The sequence below is a fragment of the Camelus bactrianus genome, chromosome 12 (assembly GCF_048773025.1).
Source record: "Camelus bactrianus isolate YW-2024 breed Bactrian camel chromosome 12, ASM4877302v1, whole genome shotgun sequence".
NCBI lineage: Eukaryota > Metazoa > Chordata > Mammalia > Artiodactyla > Camelidae > Camelus > Camelus bactrianus.
The window spans coordinates 64,987,891-65,000,779 of NC_133550.1; the positions used below are offsets into that span (position 1 = coordinate 64,987,891).

General features: G+C 51.4%; 1 protein-coding gene across 3 annotated transcripts in view; it reads right to left on the reverse strand.

Moving 5' to 3' along the window:
* PACSIN2 (protein kinase C and casein kinase substrate in neurons 2) overlaps positions 1–12,889 on the reverse strand; it is a 119,892-nt gene that overhangs the window by 11,206 nt on the left and 95,797 nt on the right. For all 3 annotated transcript variants that reach the window (XM_074375652.1, XM_074375651.1, XM_074375650.1), the window contains 4 exons: positions 8,114–8,270; positions 5,990–6,225; positions 4,009–4,164; positions 1,590–1,765 (listed from right to left, as the gene is read on the reverse strand). In XM_074375652.1, the coding sequence (XP_074231753.1) occupies positions 1,590–1,765; positions 4,009–4,164; positions 5,990–6,225; positions 8,114–8,270 (725 nt within the window). The remainder of the gene's footprint in view (positions 1–1,589; positions 1,766–4,008; positions 4,165–5,989; positions 6,226–8,113; positions 8,271–12,889) is intronic.

Here is a 12,889-nt window from a genome sequence, read left to right on the forward strand (position 1 = left end):
GTGGTGGCCACAGAACCTGCCAGCTATCTAGGGGGACCCTGCTTCTGCTTGACAGCTCAGAGCAGCTTGCCTCCCTAGGAAGCCGACCGTGTTGGATGGGAGTATGGGCCACGGCGGGTCCTGGTGTTCTCACTTCTAATCTGTATGGCTGGCAAGTCATTTACCTTCTCAGGGCCTTGGTGTCCTCCTCTGTTGCATGAGCATAACGCTACATGTTACCGGTTGAAAACTGTGTCCTCCAAAAAAGATACGTTGAAGTCCTAACCCCAGTACCTCAGAACATGACCTTACTTGGAAGCAGGGTCTTTACAGAGGTGACCAAGTTAAAATGAGATCATTAGGTTGGGCCCTAATCTATGGGCACCTTTTTATAAAAAGGGGGAAATTTGGACACAGAGACAGTGAGAGGATGGCCATGTGACTGGAGCGACGTGTCTACAAGTCCAGGAAAGCCAAAAAGTGATGCCAAACACCAAAAGCTGGAAGAGGCAAGGAAGGATCCTCCCTAGGGAAGAGCTGCCAGAGGGAGCGAGGCCCTGCTGACACCTTGATTTCAGACCCACAAGAGAGTAAATGTCTGTTGTTTGAAGCTGCCCAGGTTGTGGAGTCTGTTACGGCAGCGCTAGGACACCACTGCACCATCTGCTCCCCAGACGGGCCGGAGGACTAAGCGAGGAAGCGTGTCAGGCGAGGACAAGCGCTTCCACGAGGGGCGTCACACCACACCTGGAAGAGCCTGGCAGCCCCAGCCAGCCGTGCAGCCTGGGCAAGTCATTTCAATGCGTCCAGCCTCAGCTTCCTCAACAGTAAGGTGGGGAATGATGCCACCTATTTTATAGACACTCATAAGATTAATTAATTGGTGCAGAGTAGCTGTACAATGATGGTTGCGTTTGAGTTTTTTATACTAGAGGGAGACAAAAGGAAAGTAATCTCCTATTAACAACAAAATTTGACCTGTGAGTCATTTCTAAATGGTTCTGTTATATGGGCGATAGAAGTCTAGGTCCAGGGTGAGCCCAGACCACTGCCCTGATGAAGGGGTCATGGGACCAAAGAGGAGGAAAGTGCAGAAGAAAAATAATGGCTTCCGTGTTCCATTCAGAACTGAGTCCCTGAGGGTCTGTGCTTCTCGAGGGCCCTGAACCACTGAAAAGTCAAGGAGCAAGCTGGTGGCCAGTTGCTCTGGATGGAAAGGACCTCATAAAGGTCCTCAAAGTAAGCCCACACCAGGGGCAGGATGTGCCAGCCCAGGAACTGCTGGAGTCGCTCCTGGGTTGATTTCAAACATGCATCTGTCTCTGGTCCGAGCCATGGCCCTCCCTTCCTGTCCAGACGCAGAGGACTGAGCCTGGCGCAGGCAGAGTGTGGCCGGAGACCGTCTGACTCGGGCCAGCAGTAGCTGTTCCAGGCAGAGGGCACTGCACAGCTGCAGACAGACTCAGCCAAAGGGCCCTCCCTGGGCAGGAGAACTTAAGACCTCCTGACAAGCACTGCCACCTGACGGCTGGGGAGCCCAACCGACCTCTATTCAGAAGCAGCTTTCCACTGACTCCATCAGGACTCGCTTCCCGCTGACGTGCACTTACCTGGCCATGTTCGACAGGTCTAGGTGCTTCTGAACCTCCAGCAGAACCTCCCGGAAGAAGCGCAGGCGCTTCTCCTCAAACTGCTGGCACTGCTCGAACACCTGCTCCATGCCCTCCATGTACTGGGGGGTGCTCTGGCCCAGCTCCTTCAGGGACTTCTCATACTTCTCTTTGGTCTACGAGAAAACCCAGGCACACGAGATGCAGCCTGGCTCCCTCTGAGCAAGAGCGAGCAAGCGAGCCCGGCTCCGCACCACCCTGTTCGTCACCCGGCTACTGTCCCTCTCTACACTCCTAGCCCGTCAGCATCCAGATGGTGACAATTCTCAGGTGACGATATGAAGTCCGACACTTTGGGTGACCCCACATCCAAGGAGCACCCTGACCTACTTCCTTTGCACCCTAAATTCCTCGCCCGAGGACTCACGCCCCACCTCTGCTCCTGAGGGGCATTCCCACCCAACCTGGCCTGTGGAAATATTTGGGAAGCAGCCCCCACCACCCCACACACGCAGGCCTCCTGGCTTATCTTGGGTGTCCTCTCCACCACCAGTGTCATCCTTGAGGAAAGCTTCTCAGGCCTCCTCAGATTCCAAAACATAAAGAGCATGAGCTCTGGGGTCTGACAATTCAAGTCCCGGCCCCTACACTTCTGAAATGTAAGTCATGCTCCTGGCATCTGCCAGGCCTCTCAGCTGGAGTAAGACCCAGACAGGCAGATGCTGGGGAAGGGGCGGTCACTCGGAGGATCACTGCCTCGCTGTCCCCCGTTCACGTTACACACACATGTCCTCTCTCCCCTGGGGACAGGCTGTCCTGGGTCACCCTTGAGCCTTGGATCTTGCCCACAGCAGCAGTGGCTCAACAGCTACCACAGAGGCAAGATCACAAGGCTTTAAGCACCAACCAGACCTGGGGCCAGATCCTGGCGCCTCTCTTTTCCTGGAGCCTCACTCTCCTTCCCAGAAAGCGGAGAACTTCCACTGCACAGTGTTCTGGCCCGGCCCCAGTCCTGGGGCAGCTGCAGGGGGTAGGGAGCTGCTCCCCAAGGGGTTGTGACGCTTGCGCTAAGCAACGACCTCCCCTCTCCCACCTTCCCTTGCTACGTGACGACAGCCGTGAGGAGCAGTGGAGAGGGCACGGGCTTTCACACCACTGGGCAGCACGGGACTGAACCTCTCTGACCTTCGTTTACCCAGTCACAAAACAGAGATGCCACCACCTAATTCCCTGGGGCTCAGTGATGCTTGTCTGAGGCCTGAAAATGTGGGCAGGTCGTGATGCACCAGCCCGGGATGCCTGCTTCCCCGGTCGGCGTCTTGACCTGTTCCTGAAGCCCAGCTCCTTTTTCTCCAAATCCAGCCTGGGACTGTCTTCTGCAAACGCTGCAGCGGGGCAGGCCCTTGACAGTGGCAGCCTCCAGCCACCCAGCGCTTAGAACAGAGCAAAGGAGGCAGGTGGGGCCAGGGGCCAAGCCGGGAGCCAATTACACAGGCCCAGATCCTTGCTCCCATCAGCCCTCACTTTCTGGGAACTTTAAAATTACAAGACGCTGTCTAGTGTTTAAATCCTGTGATTCAGACCTGCCTGCAGAATCACTGCCTGCATCTGTGGAGCCCGTGACAGTTTACACAATCATCCCATTTGATCTCACTGATCCAGTGTGGCAGAAAGCCTTCCCCCTTCACAGCAGAAGAAACTGAAGGGTACCCAGGACGCTACATTGCCTGTTTGCCGTCTTTTCTTGACTGAAAGGCCCTTTCCCACCACTCATGAGCTCCCACAGCCTCTGCCTACACCCCTTTGGGGGCCCTCACTGCCAAGGCTGCTGGAGAAATCCACCCCTTCCCAGCCCTCAAGTTCCCTGTGGTCACAGGGCACAGGCTTTTCAGCATATTCTCCCACCTCCACCCCTCCATGGAGACTCCCTTCTAAACCAGCCGTTTTGGTCCTCCACACCTCTGCCCTCCCCTCCCAGGCTCTAGAACCTTCTACTAGTGGCTCCCCTATCAGCAATGTCCCAAACTCCTTACTTTGCCCAACTTTCAAGGCCATTGGCAATGTGGTCCTCATAACTTTCCATACCAGCTTGTCGTCAGCTCCCTGCTGTTGATCTTCACAGCTCCACGTCCTGTACAAGCTATTCCTTCCTGCCTCCCTGCCTGCAGCAACCCCAGCCGCCCCACCACCTTGTTCCTTGGGTGCGGGAATCACCCGGTCCCCTTGCCTGCCCAGCCCACGGCTCCGCCCCAGTCCTGAGGTGGGCACAGATGGCTCTGGTCAGGGCAGGAATGTGTTTTACTGATGCAGCCATCTATCCACCCATCTGACCAAGCGGCGACAAAGGTTCACTGTGTGCCAGGTACGTGAACGGGCGAGGCGTGTGCTTTCAACACGCAACAAGAAGTGCACAATTTACCTTGAGAACGTCTTGCTTAGATTTTTCTACTTTGTCTTGCAATTTCTTAAGCTGTTCAGGGTTGAGGGATGGGTCCGCCTTGCTGTTGGTTTCTCGCGATATTGCCAGCTTCTCCTCTTTGCACGCCGCGTGGTACGCTTTCTTTGCTGCTTCTACCTACAGGGAGAACAAGTTCCTGAACATGAAAATCCTCACCAGGGGTTACAGACTAGGGGAGTGCTTGTGCGGCCAAGAGGGGAGGAAAGAGCAGGTACAAAGCTGTACGTTCAGTATAATCACAACTAGTTAAAACAGGAGTTCATTCAACAAATACTGACGGAGTGCCTGCTTCGTGGTCAGGCACTGTTCTAGGCACCAGGGGTACAGTGCAGACAGCCTGGCCTTCCAGAGCTTACAGTGTAGCTGCGGGAGGCAACCACAAGAAACAAACCACAGAGTAAGTTAGGAGGTGATTACATGCCCAGGAGGAGAATAAAGCAGGGAAGAGAGGCAGGTGCACTGGGGTGGTCGTACGTAGACTGGCTGGAGAAAGCCACCCAGATGGCACGGAGCTGGGGGTGAGGGAGGTGTGGCTGAGGGAGGAGAACGACAGGCAGCTGAGACCTAACACGAGGGGCGGTGGTGTTGGGAGGCAGGGCTATAGGCCACCTTGTCGGTATCTTTTAATTACTATTTACATATATATACCCATACACACACACGTATATACAGATGCAGATATATATGTAATTTAATAGAAGCTTCATACTTAAGCCAAAGGCACAGCTTTCATTCTAAAGAAAGTTTAGAATGAGTTTGTAACTGAGGCCTCATGAGGGGGAGAGTGTCCTTACAAATGGGGCCAGGGACAAGAGGGAAGACAAGAGAGATGTGGCAAAAGCTAAGACAGAGAAAAGAAGGGAAGGCTGCTGTTACAACCCAGAGATGGAGGCCTGTCCTGGGTGATTCTGAGAAGGAGGAAGGCAGTGCAGCTCCTGAGAAAAGCTGTGGAGGGGGCGGGGGTGGAAGGAAGCAGCATGTCTGCCCCTGAGAAGGGGGAGGGACAGGCTGCTGGCAGGGGTCCCGCGTGTGCTGAGGGCTGGGGTGTAGGTATGACAGCCTCCGGCTAGCCAAGGCTGGGTGAGACGCAACTGTTTCTGTTGCTGCTTTCATAAAAATGAGTATCAGTATCACTGCAAATTTGAGAGAAAAATCCATGCAAGAGAAAGAATAATTTAAAATTACCTCCTTTACTAGTCCGAAGGGACTTCTAATAGACAGTTCCCGAGGGTTGGGGGAATCATTGTTAGTGGTTAAAAGCTTGGGTTTCCAATCTAGGACATTAATGACCAGTCCCCAGTGCTACCAACAGTTCTTCTAAAACTGTGCTACTCAAAATGTAGTCCTTAGACCAGTGGGAGAAGCATTACTTGCGAGATAATAAGACTGAGCATTCATGGGCCCCATTGCTGACCTACTGAATCAGGATTTCTAGAGGTGGGGCTGGGAATCTGGGTTTTAACAAGCTGCTCAAATTTAAGAAGCATAATCTATAATATAGATTTCTATAATAGTTTAATATAATTTCTATAATCGTTTAATCTCAGATAACCTTTGGCAACTGTAGATTTAATATTCTTAATAGACCAGAAGGTTCGTGACATGGAGTTATCAAAAAAAAGAGAGAGCTTGGGTTTTGAGCTCTAAGCCCTGTGTGTGGTTCTAATCCTGTTTCCAGGACTGTAAAATGGGTTGATGAAGATCATGTAAAGAAGGCATATAAAGCACTGAGCGTCTTGAACCTGGGTAACATTGGCCACCACAGGCTTCGGGCCTGAGGGGTGGCCCTTTCTCCAGCAGCTGCGGCATCCTGTGCCTAAAGCAGAGGCAAGAATTCCCGGGGGTGAGGGAGGAGCCGTGGCGGGCGGGCGGGCGGGCGGGGGTCAGGCTGCCTCGAGAAGCAGGCTGCGGGGGCAGGGAGGGGCCTGCGGGAGGGCTGCACCTCCTTCAGCTTCTTGGCCCAGGGTTTCTGTGCCTTCCGAAAGCCATCTTCGGCCTCCTTGGTCTCCTTGAAGCCTCCCATCATCTGCTTGTGAAAGGCCTCCTTCTGCCAGTTCTTGATCTTCTCGAAGTCCTCATTCATCAGCAAGGCCTTCACCTCCAGGTGCAGCTCGCTCACCTTCTCCGCCTCGGACATGACGGCCACCCAGGCCTTCTCCACCGTCCCGTACTGAGGCCCTGGCACAGGAGAGAAGCCGGTGGGTTACAAGGCACTGCGGACCGGACGGGCCTGGGGGAGTGGGGGACCTCCTCTGCTAACCTCCCTGAGCTGTTAGGATGGGGTTTAGGCTGGCAGTCTGGCTGCCTGGCTGTTTCCTTTGGTTGTTTTCTCTTGGTGCTGTTCCTTTTTTAGTTCCTGGGATGAAGAAAAGAATAAGGAACCAAAGCTGGATCTGCTCTGCCGTTCTTTTGTTAGAGAATTTGAGGGATTGCCCACATTTCCTTTTTGTAAAATTACTGAGCTCTTTAAAAACTCAAATTTCTTCATCCTGGAAGTTTTGATTTGCTTAAGGCTGGCTAGAGAAGACGGGGTCTTCTAGAAGAAGTGAGCTGACCTCTGCCAGGCTGCTCTGAGCCCACCCTCTCGGGCTCCTGCTGGCCCCTGGCCCTCCTCCTCTGGGTCACAAGTACACGCAGAGCCCGGCTCACAGCAGGACCCCAGAACTGCTTGTTGAATGAAAGACTGTCTCCTCAGCAAATGGAAGCCCTGTCCTGGGGAGGAAGGAGAGGAAGGGACAGGAATCTGCTCTGGCCCAGATGGGACTCTCTAGAGAGTGGTGAGGGGGTGCCTGAGTCACCTCACTCACTGTTCTCAGGAAGAAAGCCCATAATCTGGCCTGTCATTTTGCTGAGGGTGTGACATGGCTCGGCATGAGGTGACAAAGGAGAGACAGGCTACACAGAAGCTGAGGAAGGAAACGGGAAGACCCAGGGCTGCCCTCAAGGGACAATGACAGAGAGGCATGGGGTGGGGGTGGAATAAACATGGAAGGTTAGCCCCTCTGAACCTCTAACCCCTCATGTCTACAAAATGAGCAGCTCCCTGTACTGCCTAGGTCTTGTGGCAGAATCCACAAAGTGAGGGGGCCAAAGTGCTTTATGAACCTCATGTTCTGAATAAACAGAATGGACAGCACTGACAGCTGGATCCTAAGAGGGGATTCAGGCAGGTGGAAACAGATAACGCCAGCTACCGTTTACTGAAGGAGCTGGGCCCTTACCAGCCACTCCTTGCCCATGCAAGGCCACCCCACTCCCTGGCACCTGCTCTGTACCACGGCTCTGTGCTGAGCCCCACAGAAAACCTGTTTCAGCATCAGGGAAAAGACCAGCAGCTGGTCCAGACCCAACTGAAGCTGCCTGGGGGCCCTACCCTGCACGACCCCTTGTCCTGGCCTGGCTTCCCCGGTCGTCTCCTCTGAGGACAACCAGTCATGGTAGAAAAGCCGGTCCCCAAACACACCCTGAGAAACCCCCATCAATCCGCTTCTGTCCCAGGAAATCCCGTAATCAATCAAGGTCCCCTCTGCTGCTGGGAAGTGCATTCTGAGCACAGTCTGCATCCACAGCAGCACTGTCACTGAGCTCTTGAATCTTCTGAGTGTTTTGCTGGGGAGGAAGGGGAGGCAACACCTGCATCATACAACACCTGCAGTAATTCCTGATAAAATTCAAAATTAGAAAGCCTGCCGATGTCACTTGTTATATCTGACTTGTTACATGTCTTATCTGACTTGTTACATGGCCAAGCTTACAGATAAACAGTGTCAGAAACCACTGCACTGAGCAGCAAGGCCTCTGACTGGATAGGAGCCTTCTCAAGTCTGGGCCCTGAAGGCTCTGTTCTCAGTTAACTCACTGTTCCCAGATGGGAGTCCTGCGTCCCCAGGAAGGGGGAGGAGGCTCCCGCCCACTGTCTGTGCTGCTGGGTCACAAATTACAGCCCCCCAGAAGTGCGAGATAAACTCCCACCTCAGTCTTCCGAGAGAGGAAGCCAGCCCAGAGAGGGTCGATGATTGGACCTAAGCGCCTAGGGCCGAGATGCGTCGCGCGGTGGCCTCCCTACCCTTGTCCACAAGCTGCTTCCAGCGCCGGGCCCACTCGGTGAGCTGCTGCGCGTACGCCTTCTCGATACGCGCCCGTTCGTGCAGGCAGTTCATGAGGTCGCTGCACAGGCGGTGGCCATCATCAATCCGCTTCACTGTCCGCTTGTAGTTCCCGACCTAGAAACAGAGCCACGCTGTGAGGCCCCCACACCAACCCCGCTCCCGGGGCTCACGCCCCTCCCATTTGAAAGGCACCCTGCGTTGTTACTGACAAGCTCCCACTTTGATTACTGGCAGGAACGTACAACACAGTGATTCGGAGCTTCTCAATTCCACGTGGCCAGCATCCATGCTCTGCCCCGTGGGTCACGGAGGGGAAAGGCCTGTGAGGAAGGGCTCTGACAGAGGAAGCGAGGGGCTGAGGGCGCCCAGAAGGGCCTCTCACGCAGACTGAGGGGCCAGGGACAGCTTCCCAGAGTAGGTAATGTATAACTAGAGAGACGGAAAACAACAAAAACAAAAATAATTTTTTTAGTAACTCAGATTAAATAAAACAATCTTCTAATAAATAATTATAGACTTGGCTAAAGGCCTTTTGATCATCACTGGAATAAGCAGGTTCTCAGGTGCCCACTGCTTTGACGTCGTCACATCCTGGATTATTGTTACTTCCCAATTATAGTAATAAATGCTGTTTCCCACGTACTGAGCACTTGCCATGTGCCAGGCACCACAGTGTGTTTTTTACACCTCTACATATTGCCACTGCCCTAATGAGCAGGAATAATTGTCCCCATTTTAAGATGAGGAAACCAAGGCTTAAGGAAGTTACAATTTTTGCTGAGATCCCACAGTCACAGTCATAGAGGCTGGGATGCAGTTGAAAGCAATTTTTCAAATGGTTCCAGGTAGGAGTCATGATGGAAAACTCAGATTCTTATTTGCTTTGACAAGGGCCAAGGTGAGATTTGACTATTTTTTCTCACATACGAAAGGAGAGACTAGCTTATCTAAATTATCAATAATAAAAGGGTAATTGAAAAAATATTAGTGGCTAACTTCGAGTGAAAATCAGCATACAATGTTTCATTCTTTGAGCTGCTAATTAGAAAGGACACCACATAGCTGAAAGTGGAACAGCCAGAGGAAATACGACAGAAAAAACGATCTATTGTATTTTCAACTCTTTCCTCCTTCTATCTTCAAAAACTGTAGTCACCCTTCTGTCGGCGTTACCATTTCTGTAGGTCTCTACCTGGCTGATCACTCTCACATTTTCTGTTTAGAGTCAATCTGGAAGCTCCTAGAGAACGGAGGACTACTGTCCCCCTCTACAGAAAACGGTGCCGTTCTCGCTCTGCGGTGCAGCCTGGCTAATTCTGACCTATGAACAGTTCAGGGAGTTCAGACTACCAAGGGGGGGGGGGGGTTCCTTCCCTCCTGAGCTGAGGTAGGCAGGGGGAGAAGAGGCTACAGTGGGCTGGCAGGGAGACAGTGCAAAGGGACAGAACACACGGAGAGGAGCATTGGGAGAGAAAGGGACTCTAGTTCCTCCAGGAAGAGCTGTCCAGAGGCCAGAGCTCTAGACAGGCTGAGATGACCCCACCCCCGTGGGAACAGCGAGGACTCTGGGAGGTCAGGTAGTGTGGGTGGCCTTCTCCGAGGTCCGTATGACTTCCAGCAGGCTTGCTGAAGTGCATAAACAGCTCTCCGGCCCCATGATCAGTCACGGTTCCCCTCCACAAACCCCTCCTGCCCAGGTTGGCCTGGCTGTTTCCCCAGCGAGGAGAGCAGGTCAACAGCTCACCAAAACACAGCAGCTGAACTGAGCTTTCAACCCCATCCTCCAGTGGCCCCTTTTTAAGAAAGGAGAAAGCAAGCATTTCACAACCAGTTAGAAGTGACATCACGTGCTCACTTCCTTTAAACTAGGGCCTTGCCGTCATTTTGAAGTTAAAGCAGAATGAAAAACGCACCCAGCACGACACGACAGCATTGCTGAGCCGGCGGAAGAAGAGCTAAGAGAAGCACAGCCCGGCTCAGACCTGACGGTCGACGTGAAACCACGGTGTAGGTCTGGTTTTCATCTCACTGTTACCAGCGTATTCAGACTGGTAATCAATATCAGAATACACTGGCTCCCCAGAAACCCGCCTAGCTCTCTGAATTTCAAAACCCTTGAAAAAGATTTCAGGAAAAGGAAAGGATATTTCTTAACAAGGTACATGTTGGTACAAAGCATCAGCACATACTGCAGTTCTCATTCACATTTAAATGAGAACTCTTAAAAAGCAGCAAAGAATACGAAGGATGTTTCTGGAAGCACGTGTTTTAGGTTTAAATGCTGGCACTGCTGGGGCCAAGGGGGAAAGGGAGTGCTCATGACAACAGGCACAGAGATGCTCCAGCAACATCTACCCTGCTGTCATTTGCTCAAAGAAAAGCTATATATGGGCTGTGACAGATCATCACTTTAGTCCACACACAGTGACATTCATCAGGTGTCACTCCTTCCATCTCCATAAACCACCCAGTGGAGGAGCATGTGGCTTTCCCACTCCCTGAATAAGGCGCCGGCGGTCATCCTAAGAGCAGAGCCACTGACGGCCGTTTTTCTAAATTGAGATATAATCTATATAAAATAAAAATCACCCTTTCCAGGTATACACTTAGATGAATTCAGACAAATGTATACTGTGTATAACCATCACCATATCAAGGTACAGAATATGTCCACCTCCCCATAGGGTTCCCTTGTGTCTTCTTGCAGTCAATCTGCTCCCCACACGGCCCCTGGCAACCACTAATCTGATTTTTGCCCCTTTTCCAAGATGTCCAGGATAAGTGGAATCACACAGCCTGGCTTTTGTGACTGGCTCTGGCACTTACCATAATGCTTTCAAGACTGGTCCATGTTGTTGCCTTTATCAGAAGTTCATTCCATTTCATTGCTAAGTAGGATTCTATTGTATGGATATACCATCATTTGTTTACCCTTTCATCCTGGGACATTTGGGTTATTTTTGGTTTGGGGCAATTATAAATAAAGAAGCTATAAACATCACCTATCGGTCTTTGTGTGAACATACGTTCTCATTTCTCTTGGATAAATACCTAGGAGTGGAATTGCTATATGGTAAGTGTATGTCTAACTTCATAAGAAAAAAATGGCTGTACCATTTTGCATTCTCATCAGAAATGTATGAGTTTTAAAACTGGTTTGCATTCTCACTAGCACTTGGTATTGTCAGGTTTTTTTTTTCAATTATTTTAGCCATTCTATTTAGTATATAGCAATATCTCATTGTGATTTTATTTTGCATTTTCCTAATATCTAATGATACAGAGCAACTTTTCTTGTTCCTATTTGCCATTCATGTGCCTTCTTTTTTAAAACTGAGGGATAGTGACTGGTTTTCAAAATGCAAGAAAAATTAATTTCAAATATATGATAAATTGATCGTACATTAAAGTCAGGACATACAGTTAGCTATTTCTGCTTTATCAGTTCTGTAATTAAAAAGCTTCTCTCTTGCTTTTCAAAATACTAGCTTGATTTGAGATGACTAAATGGCAGATAACCTTGTGTAGGAATTTAAAATAAACAAGCTTTCTTCCAATCTTTATGTTCAATTGATTTGTTCATAAAATGCCCATTTAAAAAAACTATGTCTGAAGCCATCTATGTTCCTAACTTCCTTTAAATTCAGGCTCCCTTCCTCAGATATCAAGATGCTAAAGACATGCTCAACATGCAAGTGCCCGGGTGCAGGGGGGACACCCCTCCCTCCCCTCAGGGAACCACCTGGCTGAGGGAGGAGTGAGGGATGGAGGCAACATCCAAAATCAGTTTTCAAGGACAAGCAGGAAGCTGGACAGATTAAAGGTGAGGTGAGGGAAATGATTCCAGGCAGAGACGGTGTTAGCAAAACGAAGGTGTGACAGTGTGGAGGCTCTATGAGAAGTCCGTTAGAAAGAGAATATGAAACACAGAACGCAGAGGGACGACTAGAGAATTAGCTGGGGGCTGGGTGCAGAGGGTGGAGTGGGAGGTGGGGTCAGACAGTGAAAAGTCTAGAGGGTTGGGCATTCGTCCTAAAGAGAAGGTGTGAGCAGCTCCTGACAGCAGTGAGGACAAGAGCAGGAAAGCAGGAAGAAGGATCCGCTCGCCCTCCAGGGGGCAGACGGCGGCGGGGACAGAAGTAGCAGGATCCCAGCTCCAGGCACCTTGGGGGTGGTTCCTACAGGCTGGGCCTGTCAGGTGGAAAGAGCAGAACCATCTCCTTTCCAGTCTCTTCCAGAAGCCTCTCTCTGCCTCCCTCCACCCAACCACCAAGCTCTGCCTTGGGCTCACCAGAAGCCCATCTGGTCCTACTGTCCTCCCAGGAATCTGAGTTCCTCAGCCCCTTGCCCCTTTCTACCCACAGTGCCCTCCGCCTGAGCCCAGAGGCCCCAGCTGCCCGCCATCCTCCTGGCCATCTGTATGCTTGGCTCTCCTCATTCCTCTGGCGCCCCTCTGCCCCAGGCCCCAAGAATCCAGCGTCCGACAAGTCTTGGTTTTTACAGCCAGCTACGATGAGTCTGGGGCTAGAGCTGCAGTGATCCCTTGGCAGAAACATCTACGTAATTGGGAATCAGAGCAGAGACAGTGGGCTCTGCCTAAAAACCAGCAGGTTTATAATTACAGGGTGGTGGGAAGGACTGTTCAAACAGGTTGCACCAGTTCCTCGTTCATCCTCTGCGTGTAAACAGTCTGGAGCTGCCTTTCACAAGGACACTGGAGAATGGCTGCTTCT